The 27,788-nt window shown below is 51.9% G+C and overlaps 5 protein-coding genes across 9 annotated transcripts; 1 reads left to right on the forward strand and 4 right to left on the reverse strand.

Annotated features, from left to right (window-relative positions):
- The first annotated feature begins 1,176 nt into the window (after positions 1-1,176).
- On the forward strand, positions 1,177-11,811 carry ccdc12 (coiled-coil domain containing 12). The gene is made up of 7 exons (XM_053887750.1): positions 1,177-1,308; positions 3,103-3,176; positions 4,930-5,009; positions 5,082-5,143; positions 5,206-5,240; positions 5,312-5,388; positions 5,456-11,811. Exons 1-7 carry the CDS (start codon positions 1,225-1,227, stop codon positions 5,533-5,535), a joined length of 492 nt encoding a protein of 163 aa, XP_053743725.1. The 5' UTR covers positions 1,177-1,224; the 3' UTR covers positions 5,536-11,811.
- si:ch211-257p13.3 (kinesin-like protein KIFC3) lies at positions 5,644-13,507 on the reverse strand. 3 transcript variants are annotated; one of them, XM_053887748.1, is made up of 21 exons: positions 13,308-13,507; positions 10,912-11,091; positions 10,748-10,855; positions 10,554-10,644; positions 10,343-10,488; positions 10,054-10,288; positions 9,141-9,298; positions 8,945-9,010; positions 8,746-8,883; positions 8,513-8,689; positions 8,278-8,451; positions 8,071-8,218; positions 7,866-7,996; positions 7,692-7,803; positions 7,468-7,640; positions 7,170-7,274; positions 6,960-7,090; positions 6,772-6,892; positions 6,454-6,583; positions 6,158-6,387; positions 5,644-6,096 (listed from the first exon to the last, which is right to left on the reverse strand). In XM_053887748.1, exons 3-21 carry the CDS (start codon positions 10,838-10,840, stop codon positions 5,971-5,973), a joined length of 2,685 nt encoding a protein of 894 aa, XP_053743723.1. In that variant the 5' UTR covers positions 10,841-10,855; positions 10,912-11,091; positions 13,308-13,507; the 3' UTR covers positions 5,644-5,970. The 3 variants fall into 3 exon arrangements, with proteins under 3 accessions (XP_053743723.1, XP_053743722.1, XP_053743724.1); XM_053887747.1 differs by having other exon boundaries at positions 10,912-12,606; XM_053887749.1 differs by lacking the exons at positions 10,912-11,091; positions 13,308-13,507 and having other exon boundaries at positions 10,343-10,460; positions 10,748-10,783.
- Positions 13,508-14,254: 747 nt separating this feature from the next.
- Positions 14,255-20,456, reverse strand: LOC128746770 (tubulin polymerization-promoting protein). 2 transcript variants are annotated; one of them, XM_053844068.1, is made up of 5 exons: positions 20,291-20,456; positions 17,322-17,394; positions 16,792-17,127; positions 15,505-15,658; positions 14,255-15,444 (listed from the first exon to the last, which is right to left on the reverse strand). In XM_053844068.1, the coding sequence occupies exons 1-5, from the start codon at positions 20,322-20,324 to the stop codon at positions 15,250-15,252; spliced, it is 792 nt and encodes a 263-aa protein (XP_053700043.1). In that variant the 5' UTR covers positions 20,325-20,456; the 3' UTR covers positions 14,255-15,249. The 2 variants fall into 2 exon arrangements, with proteins under 2 accessions (XP_053700043.1, XP_053700042.1); XM_053844067.1 differs by lacking the exon at positions 20,291-20,456 and adding an exon at positions 18,571-19,148.
- Positions 20,457-21,909: 1,453 nt separating this feature from the next.
- On the reverse strand, positions 21,910-24,351 carry LOC128746724 (palmitoyltransferase ZDHHC11-like). Of its 2 annotated transcripts, XM_053843974.1 has the most exons (9): positions 23,918-24,351; positions 23,548-23,757; positions 23,304-23,482; positions 23,108-23,209; positions 22,916-23,040; positions 22,705-22,860; positions 22,534-22,640; positions 22,431-22,467; positions 21,910-22,365 (listed from the first exon to the last, which is right to left on the reverse strand). In XM_053843974.1, the coding sequence occupies exons 2-9, from the start codon at positions 23,755-23,757 to the stop codon at positions 22,226-22,228; spliced, it is 1,056 nt and encodes a 351-aa protein (XP_053699949.1). In that variant the 5' UTR covers positions 23,918-24,351; the 3' UTR covers positions 21,910-22,225. The 2 variants fall into 2 exon arrangements, with proteins under 2 accessions (XP_053699949.1, XP_053699948.1); XM_053843973.1 differs by having other exon boundaries at positions 21,912-22,365; positions 23,548-24,351.
- A 99-nt stretch (positions 24,352-24,450) lies between these two features.
- Positions 24,451-27,748, reverse strand: LOC128746723 (palmitoyltransferase ZDHHC11-like). Its single transcript, XM_053843972.1, is given in 11 exon segments — positions 24,451-24,600; positions 24,811-24,859; positions 24,923-24,950; positions 25,008-25,057; positions 25,114-25,232; positions 25,289-25,444; positions 25,759-25,883; positions 25,937-26,062; positions 26,064-26,284; positions 26,392-26,595; positions 27,397-27,748. Coding segments are annotated over 10 exon segments (1,182 nt in total). The 5' UTR covers positions 26,572-26,595; positions 27,397-27,748; the 3' UTR covers positions 24,451-24,472.
- Positions 27,749-27,788: the final 40 nt, after the last annotated feature.

A 27,788-nucleotide genomic window follows, 5' to 3' on the forward strand; every position in this document is an offset into this window, starting at 1 on the left:
GACACATTTGTTTAGTGAGATTTAATTCCTTCACCTTGACCTTTCACCTTCTTCTGCCGCTTATCCGGGGTTGGGTCGCGGAGGCAGCATTCGGAGCAAGGAAGCCCAAACCTCCTCCAGCTCCTACCGGGGATCCCGAGGCGTTCCCAGGCCAGACTGGAGACATCATCTCTCCAGCGAGTCCTGGGTCTTCCCCGGGGTCTCCTCCCGGTAGGACATGCCCGGAACACCTGTCCAGGGAGGTGTCCAGGGGGCATCCGGATCAGATGCCCGAGCCACCTCAACTGGTTCCTCTGGATGTGGAGGAGCAGCAGCTCCACCGCGAGCTCCTCACCCTATCTCTAATGGTGCGCCCAGCCACCCTGCGGAGGAAACTCATCTCAGCCGATCTCATCCTTTCAGTCATGACCCAAAGCTGGTGACCATAGGTGAGGGTGGGAACGTAGATGGATCGGTAAATCCAGAGCTTCGGCTTGTGACTCAGCTCCCTCTTCACCACGACGGTTCGATACAGTGACCGCATCACTGCTGCCGCTGCACCAACCCGTCTATCAATCTCACGCTCCCCTTTTCCCTCACTCGAGAACAAGACCCCGAGATACTTAAACTCCACCACTTGGGGCAAGAACTCTCCACCGACCTGGAGAGAGCAAACCACCTTATTCCGGTCGAGAACCATGGCCTCAGACTTGGAGGTGCTGATCCTCATCCCGGCCGCTAGATTTAATTCCAGATAGGAAAATAGCTCTTGTATGAACAAGGATGCAGCGTGTTGTTGATGAGTGTTGTTACTGGGAGGCGTAAGGCAGCATTACCATGGTGATGTCCTACATTCCAAACCTGACAGTGGGACCATCCCAGGGTGGGACAGTGCCTCTCTGTCCTGTGTGTGACCTGTAATCATTATGAGAAGTATTTTAATCCTGTAGCTTTTATGGGTCAGTCTGAACACAACACTCATTCCTCAGTGTAATACAGAGTGTATTTGAGGAGGAACATCAATTAAAGCTAAAAGAATGAAGAAACAAACAAGTTTTTATCAAACGCAGCCTCTAAGAAAGCAATCCAGCGGTGAACTAAAGTGAAATAACGACAAAATGAACCGAATCCACATTGACAGCAACACCACTTGAGAAGGCGTTCGTTGAGCTCGACAATCGATTGGTCGCCCTCGCCAGGGTACTTAGTAGATTTCGGAGGCGATAGAGCTGCGTGTGTGTGAACATGGAGAAAGAAGTTGGTTCGCTGCAGGAACAGGCGCTCAAGAGGAAAGAAAGACTCAAGGCTTTGCGGAATAAGCAGCTTCACGTGAGCGGCGCTTTGCTATTATGACGTGCTTTCAAAGGAAATGGGAAACAGTTTGCTCAAGTCACTGAAGACTTTAGCTTAGCGGCTACTCTTAGCGTGTTAGCTAACAGATTCAGTGGCCGGTTTATATCATTTCACATGTCACCTGTAATGAAACAAATAGTTTATAGTACTCACTGGTGCAAAATCGGAGCGTTTTGTTATGCGCAGTGTATCACTTTCAATTGAAGGCAAACGTGCGTGTGCTTGTTTTTATTGCCACATTCGTGTCTAAAACAGTCTTAGAATCCTCTTTTGTTTCCATAACTAATAGTTTGGTATTTGTACTGAAAACATAGTTGACAGTCCTCGATTGTCAGGGGATGCCTTGTTTTTAAATGAATTCCGTGGATGCAAAATGCTGTGTAAACTGACTCCCACATTCGGGGAAATGGTTTCAACGTACCATATGTTGTTTAGAACGAGGACAAAGGTGTTTTATCTTTGAGCCGTTTGCAGAACATGGAATCTACAGGGTGATGATCCTCATAATGCAATGTACCAATATCAGAATCAGAATCAGATTTATTGCCATGGTCAGTGGGGAGCCCACTAACTAGGAAAGTGTTTTGGAATAACGTGCAGTCTAAATAAATAAATAAATTAATAATAATAATAATAATAAAATAAAATAACAAGAAGGCTGTTCAGGAATTCAACAGTCTGAGGGCCGAGGGGAAGAAGCTGTTCCTGTGACGGGAGGTTGTGGTCTGGATGGACCGTAGCCTCCTGCCAGAGGGAAGAGGAACAAACAGTCCATGTCCAGGGTGAGAAGGGGCGAAGGCTCTGATCCCACCTGCACGTCTCTACAAAAATGGTCTACAAAGAGCAAGCTATGGAAGAAACAGCTAAGACGGTTTCAGATTTTCTGAAGGGTTCGGCAGAAGAAGGACGAGTGCCCAGTGGTTAAAGAAGGAAGCAGCGTGCGCCACTATTAGCTGATTAAACTGCAGAAGGCAACAGTTGCAAAATAGGCAGCGTGACAGCTGGTCATTAGTAATGACACAAAGCCTGTCCTCGACATTGACATGTGAAGGATCCAGTGACGAAGGCTGCTGCTTGTCGTGTCTTCTGCTGTGAGCCTGGCTTGTCATTTTTCAAAATGTGATGAAAACTGAGCTTTCATGGCCCAGGTTAGATGACCGTCTATACTTTTCATCCATCTTCAGGCCTTCAGCCTGCGCAGGATGCTGTTGTAAACGGCAACATCCATGTATTTCTTGTTGCTTACATGCAGATTTTCATCTCTTGACTATTTTCTCTGTGTTGGATAGCAAACTGTAGACAGTCGTGACTTTCTTTTGTGCATGGAGAGCAAGTGAATTACTGCAGCAGATGGACCGGCATTCTCCACAGGAGAATGAGTTAATTTAATGGTTTTTTTACAAGCTTTTTGTGGGGCATATAAGCCTATAAAAGTAATACTGGTCTTTTATTTCCCTCCTGTATGCAAATAGGATAAATGGAGAACAAGCCTAATTATTAACTGTAACATCAACCATACCTGGTGCATTTCCCTCCTGAATAAAGGTTATACTTCCAGTGCTTAATTCTTTATTTACAAAACCCAATAAGCTCCATAATGACACCCTTTTGATGTTACAGCTGTCAGATGCAACTGAGCGACAATTGTTATGCTGCCAAGGAAATTCTTACTTTCTTCTTAACGGCGGCCCCAGGACCGAATGCTTCTCAACTTTGTGGAACATTGAGCTGATTGTAAAGTCATTTGAGGTCTACGTCTTGCTGAAACAGGGCCAAGACCAAGAGGACGGTGAACCCGAGCAGAAGAAAGCGGCGCTGGAGGACGCGGAGCAGGAAAGGCATCGGTAAGCCGAAACCTTTCACGTCATGTCGTCTGTTTATCACTGTCATCCTTTTATATTCGGCGTAGGGGACGCCGCATTGCTGTACGGAGTTATTTGGCGCACTTGAATGAATGAATGAATGAGCGTGAATCCGAGCTGGATTGCTCAAACTGTGTTGAATCATTAATGACATTAAATGGGCGTTAAAATCCACTTGCTGCAGCACATTCCTAGGTTTGTGGACCAATTTGTGCAGGTAGTTACAGCTACACCCATTGTGTGATGTTGGCAGGCAGTGAGCCAGCTTCAGCAGCGGCCTTTCTCGTGACTGTTAAATATGCGCTGGCTCATGCTGCCCTTAGGGAATAGGAGAGATGAGATGGTGAAGAACTGGTGGGAGTTAGTGAGAGAATCCATGCGCGTGAATGAGGGAAGTAACTGGTGATGAAGACAGGAGTGAGACGGCTCATTATGTGTCCACGTCTAAGGAAGCAGAAGAGGCTGTTGTTGAGAATAAGTCTAGCACTGTAAATTCGCTCCCTCAAAACGACACTGTGGGAACCTTTGCTGTCACTAGAGACTGTGTTTGCTCTGTGTTCTATCGCAGCCACGTGCTGTTGGCTGCTCAAATATCCTGCAGCTCACTTCGCCTTGTGCCGTCAGAGGAGAGAAGCAGCCATCGTTCCTGTCCGACAGGACCTTTTTCCATTGTTTATATTTAATGACTGTGAACCGGCGACACAGAGGGAGTGTCTCTGCGTTGGACCGATCGCTCTTTCTCGCACAAGAATGATTATAGTTCAGCAGCTTTGGCCGTCTGTGAAAAACTCTAATATTTACCTTTGTGATCTGTCATGAGAGATCAGGTTACGGTGTCGCAGCAAAGCCTCGATGACTCTTTTGTCTTTTCCTGGACTTGAGAGTGAAGGAGCCAGTGTTGGTTTTGGTGGCAAGTAGCGTCCTATCTGTGTAAACACTAGATGGCTGCTGCTCCTCCCCAGCCACGGCTCAACTCAAACCACTTCGAGGTGCCACGCTGGTGTGTCCGCTCCCCCAAAATACCCGGGTCAGTCTTTGACGCAGTGGAAGTATAACACCCTCCAGAATGAAGCGTGACGTCAAACTAACGATATTTGCATTTCATAATAACTGAGCAGCAATTATGATTGTGTCACAGCACCGGCACTTACTGGCACAAAGACGTGACGTAGTCGTCCAGGTCGTTTTAATTGTTACGACCAACAAGCCACGCCTAGAATTGTCGGCGGTGAATGCAAAACTTGAACATGACTCACACGCTTCCTTTGTTGCATGGACGTGAACAGCGCTTCTGTCGACGTGTGCTGCGGCGTGTGTATTCTTGCGCACTTCTTTACGACGCAGAGGCAACCTGAAAATGGATTCATACTTTTGACAGGGGTTTCTCAAGGTTATTGGGGGTTGTTGTGTGAGTTAGGTTGGAGTTCAGGATAGACTTGACTCCCCATCAGACATCAATCCTCCTGTCAACACAAGAGCTGCTGTTGGCCGTCATGCAGATATATATTTGTTTATAGGCTGGTTTCCTGTCGAAGAATCACATGGACTCACTCAGATCGGTAGGACTCTGCTTTGAGCAAGCCTTTCTTTGCCACGAGTCTCAGCAACTTCCTGTTGAGTCATCAAATTTGAAGAATTGTGGCTGTGTCTCCTCCGCAGCTGGTTCTTCAGGATGCATGGTACACCGCCACCGAGTGGAGCATTTCATACAGAAATCCTCTTTGTGTGTGTTCAGGGAGATCAAGTTAAGGAACTACACCCCTGAGGATGAGGAGCTGAAGGAGAGGCAGGTCCCCAAAGCCAAGCCTGCATCAGGTGACTAATGGTTTCATAAACTCCCCTGTTCTTCTGCTGGAGCCCTGAGTCAGCTGTGGTTTTTGCAAACAGTTGAGGACAAAGTCAAAGAGCAGTTGGAGGCTGCGAATCCAGAGCCCATCATTCAAGAAGTGGTAAGTCTGCGGGTCCACACGTATTCTACTGCTCGGTCACCGCCGCCTCTTCCTACCTGCAGGACCTAGCGAACCTCGCCCCAAGAAAACCGGACTGGTGAGTAAAAGCTCGACGTTTGTTTGCCCAAGTGCTTCCTGCGCTGACACCGTCACTGCTGCTGGATGCAGGGATCTGAAGCGTGACGTGGCAAAGAAGCTGGAGAAGTTGGAGAGAAGAACACAAAGAGCCATTGCAGAACTCATCCGTGAGTCACACTGGCTGGCGCGCCGCTCGCTTGACTCTCATGAGTCCGGCCCTCTCTTCATGTCCAGGCGATCGTCTGCGAGGCAGCGAGGAGGAGCTCGCCGGGGCAGTTGGAGCCGTGGGGGTCGCAGAAGGAGACTCCGACTGAGATGGAGGCCAGGTCGTGACTGTAAACAATGTTGTCTTGTTTTAAATACACACCTTTTTCCAAATCTGTTGCTGTGAGGCCCACTGAAACAGGCTGATGATCTCACAGTGGCGTCACTTATTTATTGGGGAAACAACGTAAAGGCGAGTGAATGCCTCGCTACAGTGATGAGATGATGAGCCAGGGGTCTGCACCCGCCGGGTTCACAAGCCCTCAGCTTTAGAGGAAATAGAAGTATAACATGATAGAACCCCAGGTGCTGCGACCCCACGTTTCTTCCCCAAGCTAAACTTGTGTACATAAATGTGACTTCATCGTCAGGAAGTGTTTAACAGTGGAGCTACAGTTTGGCCGCACAGGTGAAGGACACTAACTGTGACATCAGTGGCTGGAGTGAGCGAGGCGGCGGCTGGGTATTCCCACACTGGAGCCGCTTCAGTCGCAGTGTCCCCCCCCGGCCTCCAGCTTCCTGGCTGCAGGACCCAGCTCCACTTTGCAGACTCTCTGGGCGAACTTGAGCGAGCAAAGCGTCTCGCCCACGTTGCTCTCCAGGGCAGACACCTGAGCAGAAACAAGTCAAATCCACAGCCGCAGTCGGGAGGGGGGGGGGGGACTCTCTGACCTGCACCACCATGGCCGTCTTGCTGCCTTTCCCGAGGGAGTCCTGCAGGAGGTAGGTGAGGCGGGAGTTCCTGAAGGGGACGTGAGTCTGTCGTCCTCTCAGCGCCTGGATCACGTCTCCCAGAGCCAGCAGGGAGCGGTTGATGTTCTGCGCCTCCTTCAGCCGCTCTCCCTCCGCCCCAGATTTCCACACGCGCTCCGAGCCCGCCAGGTCCACCAGGTTCAGCTTTCCTGCCAGCCAGCGGCACATCAGTCCCGGCCGGATCGGCTTCTCCCTCCCCGTCTGAGGTGGCTCACCTGTGGTTTTGGCGCCGGTGGCGAGGTCGGTGCCCCGGACGGTGATGCAGAGCAGAGCATGGGAGCGGGAGCTGTGCTGGTTCATCTGTGTACCAAAGGTGATCCTGTTCCTGCGGGCTGTGGCCAGGACCTGCGCAGAAACCAACGGCATTGATCGCACTCTGGTCCAGAGGAAAATGCAGTGTTGTTGAAAAGTTCTCTATTTTGAAATCTTCACTCTGCCGCCCTCTGGTCTCCACATCTCACCGACTTCAGCTGCTCTGTCCAACTTTGTAAATGATGTGTCAAACGTCTGCTGCACTCCGGTGAGCTACAAACCTTTTTAATATGCTGCAAGCTCTTGACCTCCAGCACTCGGAGTCCGGGCACGTGCAGCTGTCCCGTTCCATCCGGGTTGAGTTTGATGTCCAGTTTGTCGCCCTCCTTGCTGAGCAGATCCCTGACACGTGAACGTGAAACGACACGGTGAGGTTTCAGCCGCAGACTCGAGATCCCGCCTTCCTCACCTCAGCACTTCGTTGTAGATCTCCACCGAGCTGACGGAGATGGTGTAGCTCCACATGTCCTTCCTCTCCTCCACCTCGGAGAACAGATGCTTCAGGGCTCTTCGGTTAATGCCTGGGTGCTCGGCGTTGCCCTGACAGTCACATACGCTTCAACATCTGGACATGTGTGAGCAGCTCGTTTCCTCTCATGAATGTTGGCGCTGATCCTACCTCCATGGTGTAGGTTTTCCCCGAGCCCGTCTGCCCATAGGCGAAGATGCAGACGTGATATCCATCGATGCAGGAGACGACCAGAGGCTCGATCTCCTGAAAGACCTGGAGACCAAACATTGACTTGACTCATTTCTGTCCTCAAACTGCAGCGTCATGTCGGCTCATGAGAATAGCTTCAGTATTAGCATTTCTTTCAATCGCCGCTTAAAAAATCAATAGATTAGATGAGATTTTGTGAAATCAAGTCTGTGGTTGACTGGTCGTTGAAGAGCAAGAGGCGCTTGGGTGGCACTACCTCTTCCTGAGTGGCCTGGGGATGGAAGACCTTGTCCAGCTCAAAGACGCGGCTCTTCCCTTTGCTCAGCACGGTCAGATTGTTGGGGTGTGCGGTCACCACCACGGACTGACCCTCCTGGTGCTGGTCCTCCTTGAGCACCGGCTTCACCCGACACAGCACTCGGATGTTCCCTGGGATTCCTCGGTTAGTCACCTCCGTCTTTGGAAGACTGCCACGCTTACCTCTGAGCTCCACCAGCTGCTCGTGGTACTTTCTTCGGAGGGCCACCTCCTTCCTGTATTTCTCCAGGAGATCTTTGTTGGCTTCAGACATTTCACTGATGGCAGCGGAAATCTGGCAGAGAGGGGCGTTTGTCACCACGTGTTTGAACGCACGACGGCGGCAAACTCCTTCACCTGCTTCTTGGCCTCCTTAATAGCTGCTCCATAAAAGTCGGAGAAGTTTCGGACCTGGCTGCGGAGGCTGGCGTAGTCCGTCTTCACGCAGCGCAGAGTGGGCGGCAGCGACGTCAGGCGCCTCCGCAGACCTGAGGAAGCCAGCCGGAAAAGTTAGCGCTGCTTGGTGTGCGAGCGAAACAAGAGTCGTCTCCCAGACACGCACAGGAGAACTGCTGCTGCAGGTCCTGAAGGTGCTCCTCTGAGCAGCTGGCCGCAGCCTTCACGGCCTCTGCCTTCCTCTCCTCCAGGTGTCCGATCTCCTTCATTAGCTCTTCCCTCAACCTACTGATCTCTCGCTCATAAGCTGCAATCTGGGAACAGCGGTTAGCGGTTATGAGCGAGAGATCAGGGAGGTTCCAGTCGTGGTCACCTTGTGCTGCAGGTTACAGCTGTGCTGGTCCGACTTGCTGATCTGCTCCTCCAGCTGTCTGCATCGCTCGCTCTGATCGGCCAGCTTGCTGGACAGCAGCTCGTTCTTCTGACGGACTCTGCTCAGCGTCTTGATGGTGGCGGGAGACTCCACCTCCACGGTCTGAGTCACCAACTGCAAAGGCATGACTGTCACCGACTGGGCTGGATTGTGCTGTGACGGGCGGCAGAATCACCTTCACTGCCGGCTCCTTGCCTCGCTCTCTGTCCAGCTGCCGCTGCAGCTCCCTCGCGCGCTCCTCTCTCTCCCTCTCTCTCCACTCGCTCTGCCGCTGCAGGTGTGACAGCTGATCGGCTCGCTGCTGAAGAGAGATCTCCAGCTGCTGCACTCGGCCGCGCAGGCTCTCGTTCTCCTGGAGGGCACACGGGACGGGTGACCTGCGGCTCTGACCTCTGACCTGCGGCTCACCTCGAGGAGCGAGGTGCTGGGCTGCGAGGGGACGGCGCTCAGCTGCTGCAGGAGACCCTGAGTCACAGCCAGACTTTGCTTGAGAGTCTGGTTCTCCGCAGACAGACACAGCGCCCTCTTCTCTGAGTCGGTGGCACCCTGGACGCAGGCAAGCGGCATCAGACGTGAGGCGCCACTCGGAGCAGAACAAAGGACTCACACTTGCAGTCCTCAGTCTGGACAGCTCCTCCTCCCGCTCCTCGATACAACTCTTCAGCTCGTCGATCTGCGAGTGACATTTCCGGTAAAGTATAAACCAACAGAGATGAGACACATCAGAATATGGTGATATGGATCATGAGCATGTCCAGTGAGATGTTAACTCGCGGTTCTGGGAGAGAAGAAGGAGAGCCCACCTGCTGCTCAAAGGCCTGGACGCGAGCGAGTCGGTCTCCGTCTGTCTGCTCCAGCTGCGAGTGGAGGAGCCGCAGCTCCCCTCTCAGCCTGCTCTTCTCACCCTGGAGAGCGGACAGAGACTCCACCAGCCTGTGGACTCCACCGCCGCTACACTCACCTGCCACACACACACACGGATCACTTCAGAGCCCAGCATCTGCCTGAGGAGGACCCTCTGTTGTACATGCGCGGACACCCCACTGCACCCCAATATGTGGCCGAGGAAACATCCAGCAGCACGTCCCGGACTCAACGTCATGCTTGCTTTTCAAAGTCTTGGATGCTGTAAAATGAAGATCAGATCCAAGCCGTTTCACACGCAGTGCAGTCAGCTGACTTAACCTCATTGTTGCAACCTTCCAGCCCGACAGAACATCAGTCTCAGCGGAGGGGTACTGCCCAATGTGGCTCAGGAAAGTGAACGGTTGAGACAGATTCATCCCAAGAGATGAATGTGACATCACACCGATAAAAAGGGACTGGAGGTCTAGTGTTAAAAGGCACTTTCTTCTTTCTCCCAGCTCAATTCCCACCTTGTTCTTTATTCACAGCGACATTGTCTTTCATTAAATCTGGATTACTCAAGCGGATGCTATTTTTAGAGCGACACGAGCGCACGTGGCGCTGAGCGTGTGCCGCCACTCGTCGGTGGCAAGTAAAGCAGCACACGGCCATCAGTTATTCAGGCCAGAGTTCCACTCTCGCCCTGCCGCACCAGGACATGGATCTGACTCCCACACCGCTGGAGGCCCGGTGGGACCGCGGCCGCTACTGAACTGCATCTAACACGAGCTTTGGCAGAGTCCAGCGAAGATAGGGGAGAGGTTTTGGTCAGCCCTGGGGGCCAGGAGCTGCCGTGGCAGTGGTTCTCACCCTCACTCAGCGGGCCGACGGCCTCTTCCAGGCTGCTGATGACGCTGTCCTTGTCCCGGAGTCGCTGGCGGTAGGAGGCACGCAGGGCCTTCATCTGCCGCCGGTGCTGGACGCGGTGCCTCTTGAGCTGTACGCGGTACCGCTCGGCTTGTTGCTGGAGCTGCTGGAAGTGCGAGTACTGCTCCAGGAAACTCAGCAAGTGGCTCATCACGGCCATCAGGGGCGACTCTGTCAGCTGAGCGACGCATCGCGGTTGGTAAAGCGTCGACGTTGGGGAAGCTTCACTGACCTTCCCCGCGGGCTCTTGGGAGGCTTTCCTCTTCTCTGACTCCTGCTTGAAGGACAGGAAGGCAGCCAGAGGGGTGCACGCTGGGACGTCTGGACCGGCCTCCTCTTCTTCATCATCACTGAGAGACAACTCATCACTGCTGCTGCCTGGAAGTCACATGTGTTCAGGAAGGCGTCTTGACGCCGGAATAAAACGTCTCCCTTCAACTCACTGGAATCACCGAAGAGAGGCCTTTTCCTTAATTTGGGGGTGGAGCCATCTCTCCTCCTGCTCTCTGTTTCCACGGAAACGGCTCCCTGCTCCTGCGGCAACAGTGCGCACGAGCGTGAACATTGACAACACTGAACGTCGTGTGTGTGCCAGTAGACGTGGATGAAACCTGGCACAAGAGGACATGGGACCTACTTCTGCCGTGGCTCCTTGCGGCCCCTCTGCGGCCTCCTTTTCCTTGAAGACCGTGTAGAAGATGTAGACCAAAAGGGAGTAGAAGGCATACATCTTCCCCTGCTAGGCCTACGAAGCAGGGTTACTCCGGAGAAGCACAGAATCAGACAGAATTCTCATCCTACCTGCTCACACAGGTCCTCGTCGGTGAAGACAGTCCATGCGGGACACTGCCTCTCCATCTACGTGCGCAGCGCTGACGCTCACAGCTGCAGCAGCAGCCTCCAACAATGTGCAGCTCTGGTGTTCCCCTCTCCATCCACAGGCTGCAGCCGCACTGAGCATGCTCAGTGGAGTTCAGGGGGCTGCAGTGGAGGAGGGAGACACGTCATGCTTTGTACAGAAACACCTTCAGGGAGGGAAGCCACCTTCCAGAACACCGTTTGGGGTTCAAATTCATCACTGAACGGACCAGCACCTGCTCCAGGACGTTGGTGTGTCCCTGTAATGAACACTGGAAGGCCACACGCGGAACAGTGCCATTTCCAAAAACACCTCTGTTGGATATTGATATGGAAAATGACTCATTGAATGTCATCTGGTTACATGTAAACCATAAGGGTGAAGTGCACCTGCAGTGAGGAAGAGAGTCGAGGTTTGAGAAGCACTCGGGTCAAGATTTATTCACTCTTTAGACCAGTGTTTTTCAACATTTTTTTTTCGTTTGTCTCACCACCAACGGAACCAAACGCAGTTGTGGTTAGTTGAAAGTCCTTTGTGAAAGATATGACACTCAGCTACTTTGAATTGCAGAATTATTTTGATGTCGCCAGAAATACATCATGATTCATTTATTTATTTTAAATTTGATTCCATCGCAATCTATTTTGCATGATTTCATTCTAGTTTGGGTGATTTCCAGGCTAATCTTTAACATTCTTTGCATCAAGTTGCTTCATAACAACGACGATTCTTACCCTTGTCACATTTCGGAGCACATTTGTTTGCTGCTGCATTTAGTTTTTAGCCAACTTTGATCGCCTACGAGTGTCTAGTTTTGAAGGGAGACGTCAGGTTAGCCAAGTCTGTTTCGAACACTCCGTTTTGTCGTGACGGTGTGTGGTCAAGCTAGAGTCACACCAGGTTTATAAACGACTCGGTTGCGCGTTTGACCGGCTTCTTCGCTGTCAATGTGTCTGTGGGACGAGGACGAGGAGCACCAAGCTCAGTGTGGATCTACAGTGTATAGAAAGAATGTAACCGAATCCACGTCAACCACTCATGTTGTTCAACTGGTGAAACTGGATCATTTCCCAAAACACTGCAGCGTAACAAGGATGCCGCCCCGGCGGCTAAATGCTCAGGCCACATCTGTCTGAGAGATGGGACAAAAACGTGGGGAGAGCACGCGCTGCAGTCCAGCAGCCGACACACAGAGATAGTTCCAGAACCCACTCCATCCACCCGTCAGAGGCCCCGGTGGAGACCGGGCTGCCAAAAGCGCTGGGTGTGAAACGAGCGGAGAGGAGTGAGGGCAGGCACAGTGTGACGCTGGCCAGAGCTCCGAGAGCATTCCCGGCGAAGAGCCACACTGTCAGGCTGCAGGACAGCGACGACAGGCCGGCGCAGCGCGTCATCAGCGCCAGGGTGTCCACGGAGAAGCTGTCGCTGAGGGCCAGCAGCAGGCAGGGGCCACACAGCAGGAGCAGAGCGGTGTTGTGGTCTTCACTGAGCCACAGCAGGTGGAAGGAGACCAGCGCTGGAGCTAGAACCTCACTAGCCCACTGGGCTTCCGTCTGCACGGAGGAGGCTGGATTCAGGACGCCAAGTCCTGCCGAGACGCCGAGCATGAAGAACCCCACCGAAGGAGCCCGGTGGTCCTGCAGCCACAGGGAAGAAGGTCAACAGCTCTGGCAAGGGAGTAGTGACGCGCAGATCCATCCTGACATATCGATCTTGACGCTCCAAAATCCATTCACAAACCAAATCATTGATACTAAAGTCATTTGAGGTCATGTATATCCTAAACCGGAACACGGTGAAAAGTAACTAAACTATAGAGATCGCTGCCAGAATGGCACACAGAGCCATGTGTAGAGCTACTTCAGCGCCACAAACAGCCAAGAAGCGATGTGTGACGTCTGTGAAAAACAATAAGAAGTTGTGGTAACACAACAAACCTAGTTAACACAAATAAATACGACGCATGCGCAATGATGAAGTCGAAAGAAGAGGCGTGGTCAGTGTCCGTCTCTGGCGGAATCATTCCATACAGCAGTAATGACTTAAACTCAAGTAATAAATAATAATAACAAAGTAATAGCTATAATAGTGTTTATCACTGAAATAACCTCACCCATCCTGACTTTAGCCTAAAGTAATTCATGTAAGGATTCCTAGGTAGTTCACCATTTAAAGTAGATCTTTAAAAGTGCAATAACAATAAAAACAGCCTGGGTGAAAAGCGTACTTCAGTCAGTGGAATCCAACCACTACAAGGGAGAGTCATTCATATAAAACCGAGACAAAAGTCCCCGCATCATCCACAACACACACTCACTTCACCGGAACCGACACCGACCTTAAAGAGCTGAAAAGAAGACAGTAGAGCCGTCGGTGCCAGGAGCGCGTCGCCGCAGGACGTGAGCCACTCCATCGACTCGAGCGAGTCACCGGTATTAAGGGCAGGTTCCGGTTCACGTTAGACGACAACTGTCACTGCCCTATTTGCTTCTTCACCCCGTTTTGCTTCCAGGGCTCAGGCTTATGACGTCATTTCCTGTCCGCGTGCGCACATTGGTATTTCATGACGTCATTTCCTGAGTATATGCTCATATTAACTGAGACCTCGTAGGCAAGCTAGAAAACTGCATGCAAATTGCACAGAAAGATCCAATTATTTTATCTGAAATCTTGTGACAATATCCGAATTGTTGAATACAAGTCAAATGTAGTGATATATATATATATATATAAAATAAGGTTAAACTACAGTTCATACGTCGGCGTAGTACTTTAGTCATTCAAATTCTGCTTCGCTTGATGAAATACCAGCGTGTAGTGAGGCGTGGCCTAATGACGTTGCTCATTTTATTCTAATTTATGAGTCAAGCGGCTACACCCATGTGCGCATGCGGACAGGAAATGGCGTCATAAGCCTGAGCCCTGGAAGGCCAAAAGGTCATGAAACTGAGAGCTCAACTCAGAGCTCAACTCAGAGCTCGTCTCGTCTTGTCTGAGCAGCAGTCAAAGAACTGTTCCTGACTTTTGCTTCTTGGAGTTGGTTCTTCTGCTGGCTGTTGGCACGGTGGCATCATGTGTTTTCTCTGTGTTGCCTCTCAGGGGAGGTACAGGAGACCCCTGGAGATGCTCCTCAACCTTCATGATAAACACTGGTGCAGCTCAGTGCGTCATAACAACAACTTCCTGTGTGAGTTTATGGCTCTTCTTGTTGCTATGGTAACCTAGCAACAAGCGTCTGTGTCGTTGGTGGGCGGAGCTTGGCCATGAGGAATTCACACACTCGAGTCTTCAACAGAGATGTTTTATTTCCAATACTGCACTACAGCTGGGTAACACACAGGAAGAGGTGGGAGGAACCGGAGCATGCACCAGGGCGACAGCAACACACATCGCTCCTCCACATTAAAGGTGCACAGTTTTGGCATGAAGCACAAAAGAACAAGACTACTTCAGGACTCAAAAATCAAAAGTTAATAGCTGCTAGTTTTTCTTCTCTGGATGCACCATTCTTCATCAGGCAGTGTTGGATGGCAACAAAGCGAATCGTCTATTCTTATGAAAAACCCAGCCTGTTTTTCCTGCAGTCGTGTGGCACCGTGATCGGGTTCAGGGTTTCTCCGCAGGAAAGCGTGTCAGGCCCGAGCCTCTGACACGACATGCACAGCACAGCAACACGCACGAGAGCCCAGCGCCGGTGTCAGAAGTCTCTTCGAATCTACACCACGACCACATATGTTACTGGATAGACATCTGAGGTGGGAACATCAAAACCTGTAAGACAGTTAGCAACACAATCTGGCACAACTAAAGCTGTAAGGGGTTTAGTCTCAGAAACATCCGATAGGATTGTAAACGTTACCTACAAAAACGGAACATTGAGCTGAGAAATGTTTAGCACAACCTGTTTTGGCAAGAACCTGAAGCTCCTGTTGGACGGACCTGAAGGGAAACTTGGGGAACGACAGCTAAGAATCCGTTCAAAACATGCACCAGATACCGCTGGAACGCTACAAAGATGGACGTGTAAATACGGCGCTAGAAAAAGTGCAACGGGAGCTTGAAACGTAAGGCCCTCTGGTCTCTTCGCTCGCTTGTGCTCGTCGGTATTTTGGCAGGAACGTACCAGCTGGTGATGACTTTGTAAAAATAGATGTAAACACTTTTCCAGTTCTCGCATCAAGAGAGGAACTCAAAAAACGTCTCTTACACGAAATGACGACAGTCAGGAAGGAAATCGACGGAAACGTTTCTTTAGTTCGGAAAGTCCTCGCGGGAGAGCTTCACATGGGTTTGTGGATCTTCTTCTCGTAGGTTCCTTTGTGCTTGTATCCGGAGACGTAACCTGACGTGTCGACCAGGTCGACTCGGCCGGCCTTCCCCTTGCCGCGGCCGCTGTCGTCGAAGCGCTCCTTGTGCGAGCCTGTGAACTTGGTGGTGTCGGTCAGGCGGCTGACGGTGGGGGACGCCACCGCTCTCTGACGGAGCAAGCAAATTCACGTGTTAGAAGACGGCGAGGAACGACGGCGGGCACGTACCGTAACGCCAGCGATTATGGGCGACTTCCCCTCGATCAGCTTGAAGACCTCGGCCTCGGCGTCTTCTCCGCTCTTCTCCTTGTACTTCTTCCGGGCCAGCTCTCCCAGGGCGGCCTTGAACTCCTCATACGTGATGGTGCGGCAGGATTTCTTCCTAAACCGTGAAGACAGGTGTCAGGTCTCCACCTGTCCCGCCTCCTCCTCACGCTTACTGCAGATCACCGTCTCATCAGCAAACATCAGGGGTCAAATATTCTTTCATCCAATATTGATATGAAAGCACGCCCCCCGGTGTTACAATAGCGCATGTGACTACGCACCGCGTCCAAAGGTTTCATCATCTGCTGTCCACCTCAGCCCTCTTTCTGATGAGTCACGAGGAGTTGTGGACCGGACCCAACTGTCACTCTCCCCCGCAAAATCCGGTGTTGCTTGTTTGCCACCGGCTATTTCTCGGCAGCGTAGCAACACAAACACAAACGGCATGTCTCCGCGGCGACGAGGCACCTAAACAAGGCGTGCGTCTCATGGCAACAGGTCACAGTAAACATCTGTTTAGGGGCTTCTCATAAACTAGACTCTGTTCTTCCAAAGAAAACTGAGTCAGTTTCTTCAAACTTCAGACTCCTGGGTCCTGGTGAGCGCAGTGTGTTCTTCAGCTCCCAATCTCAACAGCTCTTTATATGTCAGCACACGGCCATCAGACCTGCAGCGGAGTTGTCCATCAGGCCCTGCTGACCATCCGCTCCACTGTTTCGTTCACCACCTGCTGTCGGCAGGAAGCGGACGAGCCAGCGGAGAGCGGCTCAGGCGCTCACTCCGGAGCTTCTGACCATGTAAGGACCTCCATGATGCAACGGTGACACACTTGATCGTTTGTCAAGTTGGTCAGACGCAGCGCCTCAGTGCGATGGCCATCAGGTCCAACTCATGTTCAAACATGCTTCTCCTTTGTGGCGGCGATATTTAGGTCAAAGCTTGTTTTTAATAGACCATGAGCCAGAGATGAGACTCACCACACTGGCCTGTCTTCGGCTCATCCGTGAGGAGGCGAGCAGCAGCTCCCTCCTCCGAGAAAGCATCTATCTCTGTCCTGTCTGACACAACAACGCAATGTCACTTGTCTAGAGTTGCGATGGAAACGAAGCAGGGGACGGAAAAGGCAGAGGAGAAGTTTGTTTTTTGGATCGGAAATTGTTAGCCTCGCGGTGACACCCGCCGCTCGAGCGTCACCACGAGAGCGGTGTTCTCCAGCCAGTCGTCAGGCGGGTGCAAGCGCAGACTTACTTGACTTTGCTGAAGACGATGTCCACGTCAGTCAGGGTGATGTTCTTGCCGTCAATCACGCCGCAGTCCTTGCAGAGTTTGGACCAGTTCTTTCCGTGCATCTCCTTGCCGGTGGCCCGCGTGTCTCCGTGGATGGCGAAGCGGCGAAAGGACTCCTCCAGAGCCGTGAGCTCCACCGGTGTGGACGAGCCCGCGCCGCCGTTGCTGGTCCCGTTGGACTCGGTGGAGAGGCGCTTGGATGCCCGGTCCCTGGACTGCTCAGCGTGAGGCCGCATCTGGGCCGCCGTCATGTTGGGATGCTTGGCCGTCTGCACCTTGAAGTCCTCCACCGTGTCTCTGAGAGAGAGAGAGAGTCATGAACCATGTGACCCCTCTGCTCTTCCAGAAATATTTTCCACAGATGGAATCTTTGTTTTGAAGCAGTCCCGCGTGACGCAGCGCTTCAGTCGAAGACTCGGCTTGTGAAAACACTCAGGTGTGTCTGTCGGACTCCTGCATCAGAACAGCGGATGGAAGGCTTATCCACTTACTTGCTGTCGGCCATGTTGGTGCCAGAATCTGCGGTGCAACTCTTGGATTCACGGTTCCGCTGCAGGTTTGGTGCTGTGAAGGAGAATCCAGGTGAATGGAACGAAACACTGGCCTTTGATTTTGAGGTACGTTTGGGCCTCTACACCTCAGCTGCTGCCCCCACGACCCCACTTCATCAAAGCAGAAACGGATGACTATTCAAGCTGATATTACAGTGGTAGCTCGGTTCTCCACCACAATCCGTTCCAGACGGCCGTTCGAGAAGGAAATTGTTTGAAATCTCAATCAATTTTTCCCATCACAATTAATGGACAAAGAAATCATGTGTTCTAAGCCTTAAAATAGTGACTGTCGAGTGTCTGCTGCAGGTGCGCTGTTCGTTAGGACATCAAACCCTGGAGTGCGCGCTCCACTACGGTCCAGTGCGGAGACAGGGAAGGTTTTACACCTCAATGTGAAGAAGAAACAGTCAGTAAATGTAGCTAACGGGACACGTCTGCATACAGAGGCTGCGTTATACACAGTAACAAAGCGCGTCGTGGCTCAGCGTTCGAGTTCTGGGTTTTCATTCTAAAATCAGAAGCAAAAAAAATCTCCAAATTTTTGTTTGAACTCCGATTTGTTCCAATTCCGGGACGTTTGAAAACCTCAGAACTGTCAGGACATTTCATCCGCTTCTCGTGTTTTCCTTTAGAGCTGCAGTAGTATCTGGGAGACATATTAGAGCTTGTGTACTTTGCAATGAATAAGATACCTTTACAAGTAACATCCGACTTACGATCTGCTCGACCCAAGTCCACCCATATTTAGGACCACGGACAGCACATTTTTTGTTTCATTCAATGTCAGGCACTGCAGCGCGTAGCAGGCAGGCATCGCGTACGACAGTTACAGCAGCAGAGCGTCCCAGCATCTCACTCTCACACAGCCATCTACCACTACTGTAGCACCTATAACCTTCGCGTCGGCTGTTTTGAATGGCATTCCACTTACGTCCAGTCCGACTTAGTACCGGTTGGTCAGAACCGATCCCAGTCGTAAGTCATATGTTACTTGCATATGACATTTTGAAGCACATGACAAATTTAAAATAATATTAAGAGAAGTAGTAGATGAATCCTATCAACTTCATGACATGGCAACCCAAAATAGTTTGGAAGCGTCTGTATTTCTCCTCACATAAAGGACCACACACGTTCGTGAATCTAATGTAGTAGTTATCAGGCATCGCCCACTTGGCGTTTTTACCTCTCAGCCCTTTTCTGTAAGCGTTCAGCAGGACTCTGTTGGATTCAGTCTTCAGCTCCCAACAAACAGCAGCACCAGTGACAGCGGTCATCAAAGGTGTTGGTTCTGGCACGTCCCTCGGATGAGCTCATCCAGCCATAGATCCCTCTGCGCTCACCTGACTGCAGTTCCCATCACACATGCAACACAACACACCCGGGGCGAGTCCCTCCCCTTTCACAGTGACGACCAGCAAAGAGGGTTTGTTGGCGCCTCCAGTCACGGACGAGTGCGGAGGACACTTGAATAGGTGGCAGTGCACTTGGCGTGTCTGTGTTCCATGCCACAGAAGTCACGTCTTTCTCCAGTGTCATGAACAGTGGGCCACTATTGTAAGTGGCCTCTCTGTCTGACCTCTGGACGCGAGGGGACGTCGCAGGGCGACACTATTGAGGGGCGAGCTCGCAGTCATGTGTCAACAGGAGCAGAGACGGAGGAGCGAGGTGAGAGTTACTGTCCCACACACAGCTGCCAGGAACATCTGGGATCAAGAGACCACCTTCTGGGGGAGTGTCACCACACAGAACCTGGAGTCGCTCCAACCGTCGCCTGACTCCACACCCAGGGGAACCCATCGAATCCTAAACAAAACATGAGCAGACCTTTCTCTGGGAGCCTCTTTGTGCCGACTGACTGTTGAGAGAGAGCGAAGATGACGACCACATCTGTCATGAGGGTAGAAGCATCTGTACGTGCAGCTACGCAGAGAGGAGACGATGAGTTCATCTGTTCCATCACTGCCCTCATGCTGGACACAAAGCGAAGGCTGCTCCTTCTTTCATCCAGGCTGAAAAGCTGGAGATGAATCTGTGCATGCTGCCGTACACTCACCCTCTGGCTGGCCACAGATGAGTGCTCCGGCTCGAGGTTGACCCACTTTACAGCAAGTGCTCGCAGCCACAAGACCACGTCAGCCACACGCTTTCTCTGGGAGGAGGATCCCAACGTGTGGGTTTCTTCTGCCGAGGGTGGTGCGTGCGTGTGTGTCATCCCGACAAGCGTAGACCAGCAACATCCCTGTCTGCACACACACCCTGGGAACAGCCCCACTTCACCTGATCTACACACCAGCAAGAGGATGACATCATCACGCTGAGGTCACCGGCCTTCGCCCTCCCTCAACCCTGCAAGTGTGAATGCAAGCGGCCAGCAACTCGGAGAGGTAAAACAAGCTTAAGTTAAAGTGGTTGGCTGCATCTGAAGGCCAAATAGAGTTAGAAGGCAGAGGTGACAAGAAGGCAACCCGCAACAGTAAATTCACCCTGAGAAGAGGCAACACTTGCTATGGTTCCAAGGCCTCCAGTGGAATGTTCATCTGTGCTTCAAATGGATTTACTAATCAAAGTCAGTCATGTGACGTCCATATTCACTTGTGTGAAGACTATGTTCTGGAAGGACATGTGACCTCAGTGCTGGATCAGGCCTGAACACCATCTGACCTCAGCCCCATCTGTCCGTGACACCGCATCTCTTCTGGCTTCCATGCAAAGCACTGTGATCCTGGATGAGGGTGATGTGTGTGGCCAAAGGCTGTTGGAGCGGAGCAGCCAAATCTGGGACAGATGCAGCGACTGCGTGCTCCGTACCGAAGTCCACCCACCCGAAAACAAAACGTGCCTTGTTTATCTGCGTTTGTTGACTAGCAACATGGACGTGGAGTCCAATTCCAGGAGCCTCTGACCTGAGCTGCTCCTCTTCCTGGACCTCAGGCTCATGGAGTGGAGCGCATCACCTGCAGCTTGTGTGTGACGTCACGCGCTCTTCTGGCCGCAGATGCAACCTGCAGGTGTCACTCGCTCATACAGAGAAGCATCGCTGTGATCACCGTCTCCCCATCATCATCCGACCTCCGGATGCTAAGAAACGAGGACAGTTACATAACCGCCTGAATTCAGCGTCTCCCCAGTCTTTGGCCAAATTAGCTGTCCGGGACCAATGGTGGTGCGCATGCGCCGCCAAGCGCTCCGAAGATAAACAGAGAAGAAGAAGAAGAAGAAGAAGAGCGCCTGTTTATGTTCGTGGACAAGTCGAGATGTGTTACATAAAACCCGCAACAGCATCCGGCGCGGCTTCACCGTGTCCAGACGCGAACATGGAGAATACGTGAAACGCCTAGTGCACGGAAACGCAAGAGTGACGTCACACACGCAGGAGAAGTGTGGCCCTCACCTGTGCTCGTGCTCCTCCTGAGGTGGCTCAGCACACCATTCTGCTCCGCGCTGCGTCCTCGCTCCCCGCCAACTGAGCCGAGGCGTCGCTCCCCGCGATGCTGAAGAGAAAGCAAGCCGCTGATTGGCTGCTTCCGCTGTGATGGCTCACTCGTAAACAAACGCCTCCCCGCTCGGTCTGACCCGGAGAACACGCAGCCCAAGCGGACCTCTTCCGTCGGAGGAGCTTTGCTTTCTGGTGAGGAAAAAGCGTCCGATATCAATGCGACTATTCTCGAGTCCCAGCGTTACGCAACCCGTGCACTTGCACTGGATGGAGATGATGTAACCTGCTGCACCGGAAGCTGCACGCGCTGCTCTCACGGAATCATTCCCAGACCTGTGGCTCTTCACCCCCCTCTGGTTGTTGCATTTGTTTAAATGTTTTCATGACGTTTTTTTTTAAATATTAGACTTTACGTTTCAAAATGAACACCTTCACCTTCACCTTCAAAATGAACAAAAGTTTACATTTTTATTTTGAATTGAATTGTATGGTTATAAATGTTGAATGTTGTTTGCACGTTGAAGTTTGAATAATGCTTTAGTTTTAGATGACAGTAGGATAGTTTGGTTAATGATAATACAGAGATGTTCAGTGTGTTACTGGAAGCCTATTTTAAAAGGGAAAAAGTGAATAAATTGAAGTGACATCGTGGAACTACATCAAGGTAAGGGTCACAGGTTGATTTTGGCACCTTATTTAAGAGAATGTTATTGTAGGTGTAGGTCATGGCATCACTCCCCCATACGGGGGCAGCACTTGATGGGTTTGGGTGAATAACCCGCCGGTCCGTGTTCTGTGTATTGGGAAGGTGAGACGTCTATATATATATATATATATATATATATATATATATATATATATATATAGAGAGAGAGAGAGAGAGAGAGAGGGAGAGAGAGAGAGAGAAGAGAGAGAGGGAGAGAGAGAGAGAGGAGAGAGAGAGAGAGAGAGAGAGAGGAGAGAGAGAGAGAGAGAGAGAGAGAGAGAGGGAGAGGAGAGAGAGAGAAGAGAGAGAGGGAGAGAGCGAGAAGAGAGAGAGGAGAGGGGGGAGAGAGAGAAAGAGATGGAGAGAGGAGAGAGGGAGAGAGAAGGAGAGAGAGAGAGAGAGAGAGAAAGAGGGAGGAGAGAGGGACGGGGAGAGAGAAAGCGTCTAATGGTCATTTATCTTGAGCTTAGACGTGCCCTCTGATAGACGTCTAAGTGAAAACATCAACAAACTTTGACTTTCAGACCTGTGGTATGGTACACCGATTTTAGCCTAGACGTCTATTCGACGTCTTGTAGTCCGAACACTGTCCTAACTTGCGAGACATCGATGGGCCGTCAGCGTTTTTTTTTTTTTTTTCACGAAACGTCCACAAAGAAACCACTAGATGTTTGGTTTATTTTGGAAGAAACTTGACTAGAATTCCACCGAGGTCCAGAGCAGACTGCCGCGTGGGTCATGCGACCCTCTGGAGCTGTCCCAAGACATTCCAATGGTCCTCTGAAAGTCAGGTGTGGTCGAGAGCTGGCTGCTCATGTTGCGGATGAAAAGATCTCCTGAGAACCAGGGAGAGGGTTGGTGCCTGCGCAGCTCGAGGAGCGACCGAAGGAGCATCACTCACCGACGTTCACCACAGAACTGTCCATACTGCGAAACAACTGCAAGACAAGTCGCCAGAACATGTCAGCAGCGCAGATAGCAACAGTTGAAGCCGAGGCTCTCACCGGGTGGCTCTTGCTGGTCTGGGAGGAGGGAGACCTTTCCTTTTCTGGTTGACTTGGTCTCAACAAGTTGGGATTTATGTACTCGTAAGTGGTCACACCTCGGAAAACTGCAACACCAAAGAGGAAAGGCTGCTGAACTGAGCGAAAGCTGCTCCACTGTTGGAGACTCACAGAGCAGAATGTGGAACCAGAGCAGGTGACTGAGCATCAGCAGACAGGTGAAACACAGAGCCACGGTGAGGAAGGTGAACCCCATCAGAACCGTGGAGCTGGTCCTGATGGGAGCCAGAGGTAGGAAGAGCAGCCAGCTCTCCTCGTCCGCAACACCTGCACGGACGGATGAGACGGTCATCGACAAACTTCCCACCCGTCGGGGACTCACCTAGAAAGTGGGGGTTCGCTCGCAGGATCCGGGGATCCACCAGGTACTGGATGAAGATGAAGAGTAAAATGACCAGCAGCAGGAAGCAGCCCAGCGTGGCCGAGAAAACAGCCAGGAAGAAGTAGCTGCAAGCCACAGACGTGGTCATGAAGCTCGATCGCCCGGTGCATCTGACCACGCTCACGCGCTCACCTGTAGTTCCGCCCCCCCACACAGGTGTTCAGCCACTTGCAGTGGTGGTCAAAGTTCTCCACGCACTTGTTGCACACGCCGCAGTGCTTGGTCTTCGGGCCGCTGGAGAGCAGGGAGGGAAGTGGGATTGTCACATCTCGCGTGTGTTTACAGTTAGTTCCAGAGACTGTGGAGAGGTCACCTGACCAGTACCTACACAGTGACGCCGCAGAGGTAACAGTGCAGGTCCAGAATGACGTGCGGCCGCTTGCTCCGGTCAAAGATGGGCATGGGCATGCTGTAGTCGACCTTGGCTCTCACCATGGTGTGAGCGGGGTCGACCGTCAGCGCCGCCAGGTGGCTGAAGAGGTGAACGGTGAAGGCCAAACCGTTCAGCTGTGAGGCCACTTAAGGAAGACGTGACGGGGCTCGCAAGTGAGCCGAGCGGACATGAAGGATACGGAGTAGACCACGTAGTTCCAGGGCGGAGGCAGGAGCGGGATGAAGATGGCGAAGCCGACCACGGCCAGGTAGGTCAGCACCAGCCAGGCCAGCACCTGGATGACCTGCAGGGGGCACGACCAGCCGTTCTTCCTCGGGGTCTTGAAGGGGGGCGCTTTGCACGCAGGATCGCGGGCTGCGCACTTGAACTGCTGACTGACGCATTTCATCTAGGCACAAGGAACAAACAACCGCACCTTTCTATCGGCAAAAAGGAAGGGCTCCACAGTTGACTTGACGCAGAAGAAGCCGCTGAAGACTGGAGTTATCCAGATGTCCCCCTGTCCGAGTGGCTGTTTCCCCCAGCCTCAGCAGAATAAAACAGCTTACCTTTGTGACCAATTCAGTCTCTCAACATTCCTCCCACTGAAGAAAAAGGATGTGCAGCCGGTTTAAAAACAAGGCCAGATCAAAGACAAAGCCAAAGAAAGGCCAAAAAGGAGACACACAAACAAACAACAGAGGCACAGTGACAGGACCGCAAGACCTTTCCTGATTTCATCTTCGTTCTCACGCTAACAAAGTCACAAACGCCATTTTGAAATCCGCCCCTTTGGTTCAGCTGACGAAGACGCTTGACTGAAATGACGGAGTGAGTGTTTTTCACTGTCCAGGTGTGTGCACAACCAAAGACACCTGGGTAGAAGAGTATATTTATATCATTAAAAACAAACTCATGAACCTGTACATACATGATCTGACACGTGGCTCAGAGGGACAGATATATATATATATATATATATATATATATATATAAAACATGTCATAAGCTCAGACAACACAATACGTAAATAAAACACGAAAATAAGAAAACAAAGTCATTCCAGCAGAACCCCCTCAGTTCCAGCGCAACTGCTGCAGATGGCCTCCACCGCACCGCACCCACTACACATCCACCGGAGTCATGATGGAACTGCCGAGGGGGTCCTGGACCCCGGGCACCACAGACCTGGCACACTCCTGTTGATCATCCCAGTGTGAAGCCGGAGTCCAGCTGCTGGTGTCGCCTGCAGCTGGGAGGAAAGCACAGCCTTCACACATTCAGGAGCAGAATCCAGACCAGGGAGGACCTGTGACCGTCACACCACCTGACTACACTCCGAGGTGTTTTCATATTAAAGAGGTTTGTGAAAACAATTGTGATCTGACCATCAGTAGAAGCCGATGGCTTCCTGACCGTCCAGCGCACGACAGTCAGACGGGAAGAGAGAACAGTTACTCACCAGTTTTAGAGGCCGACTTCTCAAACAGCTCTTTTCGGAGATTTCCCACCTGAGAGGAAAGAGATGCGGGTGCTGACTCGGGCTTGGCTCTTCTGAGAGACAGGGCGCTCACCTGGGTGCAGAGTCCCGCTGACACCTGGCTGCAGTCAAAACACAGATGTCTCCAAGTGTTTAGACACCGGTGAGTTGTGTTTTACCTGGCGGGCGGCGACAGCTCTGGCTCGCATATGACTGAACGCTCTTCCTTCTGTCAAAAGAAGGACAGCTGAGCAGACCGTCACAGTTGTACAAGGGAGTTCTGACCTTCGGGAGTCTGTCGGTCGTCTCTGTGGCGCCCGGTGTTTCCGCTCCTACGTTTCGTTTTTGTCCTTCTTTGACCGAGTGAAGCTTGATGTACTCGAATGTGCTCATGCCTTTGTGCACTGGAGGCAAAGACGTGTTAGCGGGCGGGGAATGGCCTGTGGAGAGGGACACTCACAAAGCATGAGGTGGAAGCACAGCAGGTGAGCCAGCATCAGCAGGCAGGCCAGGCTCAGCATGACGCTGACGAAGGCTAGCGTGAGCAGAGCCGCTGAACTGGTCTTCAGAGGGGCTGAAGGTAGGAACACCAGCCAGGTCTGGTTCACGGACACTGCTGCGGGAGGTGAAAGAGGAGGCTCAGCTCTCCACCGTTGTCACGCGGCATCTACAGACTCCTTAGAAAGCACAATCTGCTGAGGTCACGAACACCTCACGGCTCAGCCACTCCGCAGTGACCCAGAACGCCCGTCTATCAAGACATCAAGACCACCTTTTCACTCGGACTCATTTAAGAGCAGTCACGTCTGGTAAGCACAGTTTGCAAAAGAAGGACTCGTTATTTTTTGCTCAGTTTTCTGGTGTATTTTCTGTGATATTGATCAGGGGTCTCAAACTGATCCAGGTGTGTGGCTCGTCTCCCGAACTCACCTTGGAACTTTGGATGTGTCCGTAACGTCCCCGGGTCCAGGTGATGCTGGACGAAGACGAACAGGATGGTGACGAGGAGCAGAAGCGCCCCACATATGGCCGAGGACAGAGCCCAGAGGAAGTACCTGAAGGAGACGTCACCGTTGAACTCTGAGGTCAGACGTGGCGCCTGGCTCACCTGTAGTTCCTTCCGCCCACGCAGGTGTTGAGCCACTTGCAGTGATGGTCAAACTCCTCCACACACTTGTTACACACGCTGCAGTGCTTTGTTTTGCGGCCTCTGTGGGAATAGGAAGGAAACCGTCAAGCCTCGTGGGTCCAGGCCGACGCCGGCTCCAGACACCCACACCATGACGTCGCACAGGAAACAGTGCAGGTCCTGGATGACGTGAGGGCGCCGCGAGCGGTCGAAGGCGGGCACGGGCTGAGAGTAGCTCTCCTTGGCTCTCACGCTGGCGTCAGCCGGGTCGACGCTCGTCGCAGCCACGTGTGTGAGAAGGTGAATGACGAATGTGACGCCAGTCAGCTGAGCAGTGAAGGAAGTAGACCACCTTCATACCTCACACAAGCAGCACACAAAAACTCCCTTGTCTCCAGACCAGACCAGGCCATCGTGGCGTGTGTTAAGGATACAGAGTATGCGATGTAGTTCCACGGCAGAGGCAGCAGTGGAATGTAGATCCCGAACCCGACCACGGCCATGTAGAAGAATGTGAGCCAGGCGAGCACCTGGAAGGTCTGAAGGGGCCACGACCAGCCGTTCCTCCTGGGAGCCTTGGCAGGGATGAGCTCAGCGCTGATGCTCTGAGGCATGAGGCCAGCGTGGTGCTGCTGTTGCTGGTGAAAAGATCAGACTTCAGACCGCTTTCTCTGCCTTGTTAAGAGAGAAAGGAAGCGCAGTGTAACGTCGACAACAGCAGCATAACTCCGCGGCAGATCCACACTCTTTGGAACGTTTGGCTCAGACCTAACAGATGAAAAGAGCTCATCCCTTTGTGGGAGTGACAATTGTGGTCACAACTCAAGGGGCACTTTCATCATTCTCAGCTTTCCTTCTCTCTGCTCCGGTTCAGCCCGAATACTCGCCACGTGAACTCCCACCTGAGCTACAGCACTGAGCTGCAGCACTGAGCTGCAGCACTGAGCTGCAGTCCTGAGCTGCAGTACTGAGCTGCAGTACTGAGCTGCAGTACACAGTACTGAGCTGCAGTACACAGCACTGAGCTGCAGTACACAGTACTGAGCTACAGTACTGAGCTACAGTACACAGCACTGAGCTGCAGTACTGAGCTACAGTACACAGTACTGAGCTGCAGTACACAGTACTGAGCTACAGTACTGAGCTACAGTACACAGCACTGAGCTGCAGTACTGAGCTACAGTACACAGCACTGAGCTGCAGTACTGAGCTGCAGTACTGAGCTACAGTACACAGCACTGAGCTGCAGTACTGAGCTACAGTACACAGCACTGAGCTGCAGTACTGAGCTACAGTACACAGCACTGAGCTGCAGTACTGAGCTGCAGTACTGAGCTACAGTACACAGTACTGAGCTGCAGTACACAGTACTGAGCTACAGTACACAGTACTGAGCTGCAGTACTCAGCGACTGAAGGCCAGCCAGTTCCTCCACTCACCGTTGAAGACAAGTCAGAAGACTTTCAAATATCGACAAAAAAACTTTCACGGGCGAACACTTAGCAACACAAAAGCGTCACAGTGAAAAAACGTGCGAGGAAAGTCCTTCAGAACGTCGAATTTTGTCTTCAGAGAAGTCAGCTCCCAGTCATCAACTCGGTCAGCGGCGCGCCATGGTTACAGGGCGAGTACGCATGCGCCTCCGGGCTCTCTGAAGTGCCAACGAAGGTGTGCTATAAATGACCTCCCTCTTCTTTCACCGTCAATTTCTTTTTAAGGTGGTTTTCAAGTTGACATCCTTCCAATAGGGTGGATTTTCGCAGCTAATATTTGGTACACTTTTGCGAGCGTTGATGTGACGAAAGTGCCGCTAGGCAACTACCAATAGTTT

The sequence above is a fragment of the Synchiropus splendidus genome, chromosome 15 (genome assembly GCF_027744825.2).
Source record: "Synchiropus splendidus isolate RoL2022-P1 chromosome 15, RoL_Sspl_1.0, whole genome shotgun sequence".
Classification (NCBI taxonomy): domain Eukaryota; kingdom Metazoa; phylum Chordata; class Actinopteri; order Syngnathiformes; family Callionymidae; genus Synchiropus; species Synchiropus splendidus.

Bases quoted from the DNA above. Each gene is read 5' to 3' on its own strand.
- ccdc12 (XM_053887750.1), top strand. From the start codon at position 1,225: ATGGAGAAAGAAGTTGGTTCGCTGCAGGAACAGGCGCTCAAGAGGAAA. The intron at 5,144-5,205 runs GTAAGTCTGCGG...TCCTACCTGCAG, and splicing joins AGCCCATCATTCAAGAAGTG to GACCTAGCGAACCTCGCCCC. The intron at 5,241-5,311 runs GTGAGTAAAAGC...TGCTGGATGCAG, and splicing joins GCCCCAAGAAAACCGGACTG to GGATCTGAAGCGTGACGTGG.
- si:ch211-257p13.3 (XM_053887748.1), bottom strand. From the start codon at position 10,840: ATGTATGCCTTCTACTCCCTTTTGGTCTACATCTTCTACACGGTCTTC. The intron at 10,489-10,553 runs GTGAGTTGAAGG...TGTGACTTCCAG, and splicing joins GCCTCTCTTCGGTGATTCCA to GCAGCAGCAGTGATGAGTTG. The intron at 8,452-8,512 runs GTGATTCTGCCG...ATGCCTTTGCAG, and splicing joins GCAAGGAGCCGGCAGTGAAG to TTGGTGACTCAGACCGTGGA.
- LOC128746770 (XM_053844067.1), bottom strand. From the start codon at position 18,661: ATGACCGCTGTCACTGGTGCTGCTGTTTGTTGGGAGCTGAAGACTGAA. The intron at 15,659-16,791 runs GTAAGTCTGCGC...TTCACGGTTTAG, and splicing joins ATCGTCTTCAGCAAAGTCAA to GAAGAAATCCTGCCGCACCA. The intron at 15,445-15,504 runs GTACGTGCCCGC...TTGCTCCGTCAG, and splicing joins CCATAATCGCTGGCGTTACG to AGAGCGGTGGCGTCCCCCAC.
- LOC128746724 (XM_053843974.1), bottom strand. From the start codon at position 23,757: ATGAAATGCGTCAGTCAGCAGTTCAAGTGCGCAGCCCGCGATCCTGCG. The intron at 23,210-23,303 runs GTAGGTACTGGT...CCTGCTCTCCAG, and splicing joins TACCTCTGCGGCGTCACTGT to CGGCCCGAAGACCAAGCACT. The intron at 22,468-22,533 runs GTGAGAGCCTCG...CTTGTCTTGCAG, and splicing joins AGACCAGCAAGAGCCACCCG to TTGTTTCGCAGTATGGACAG.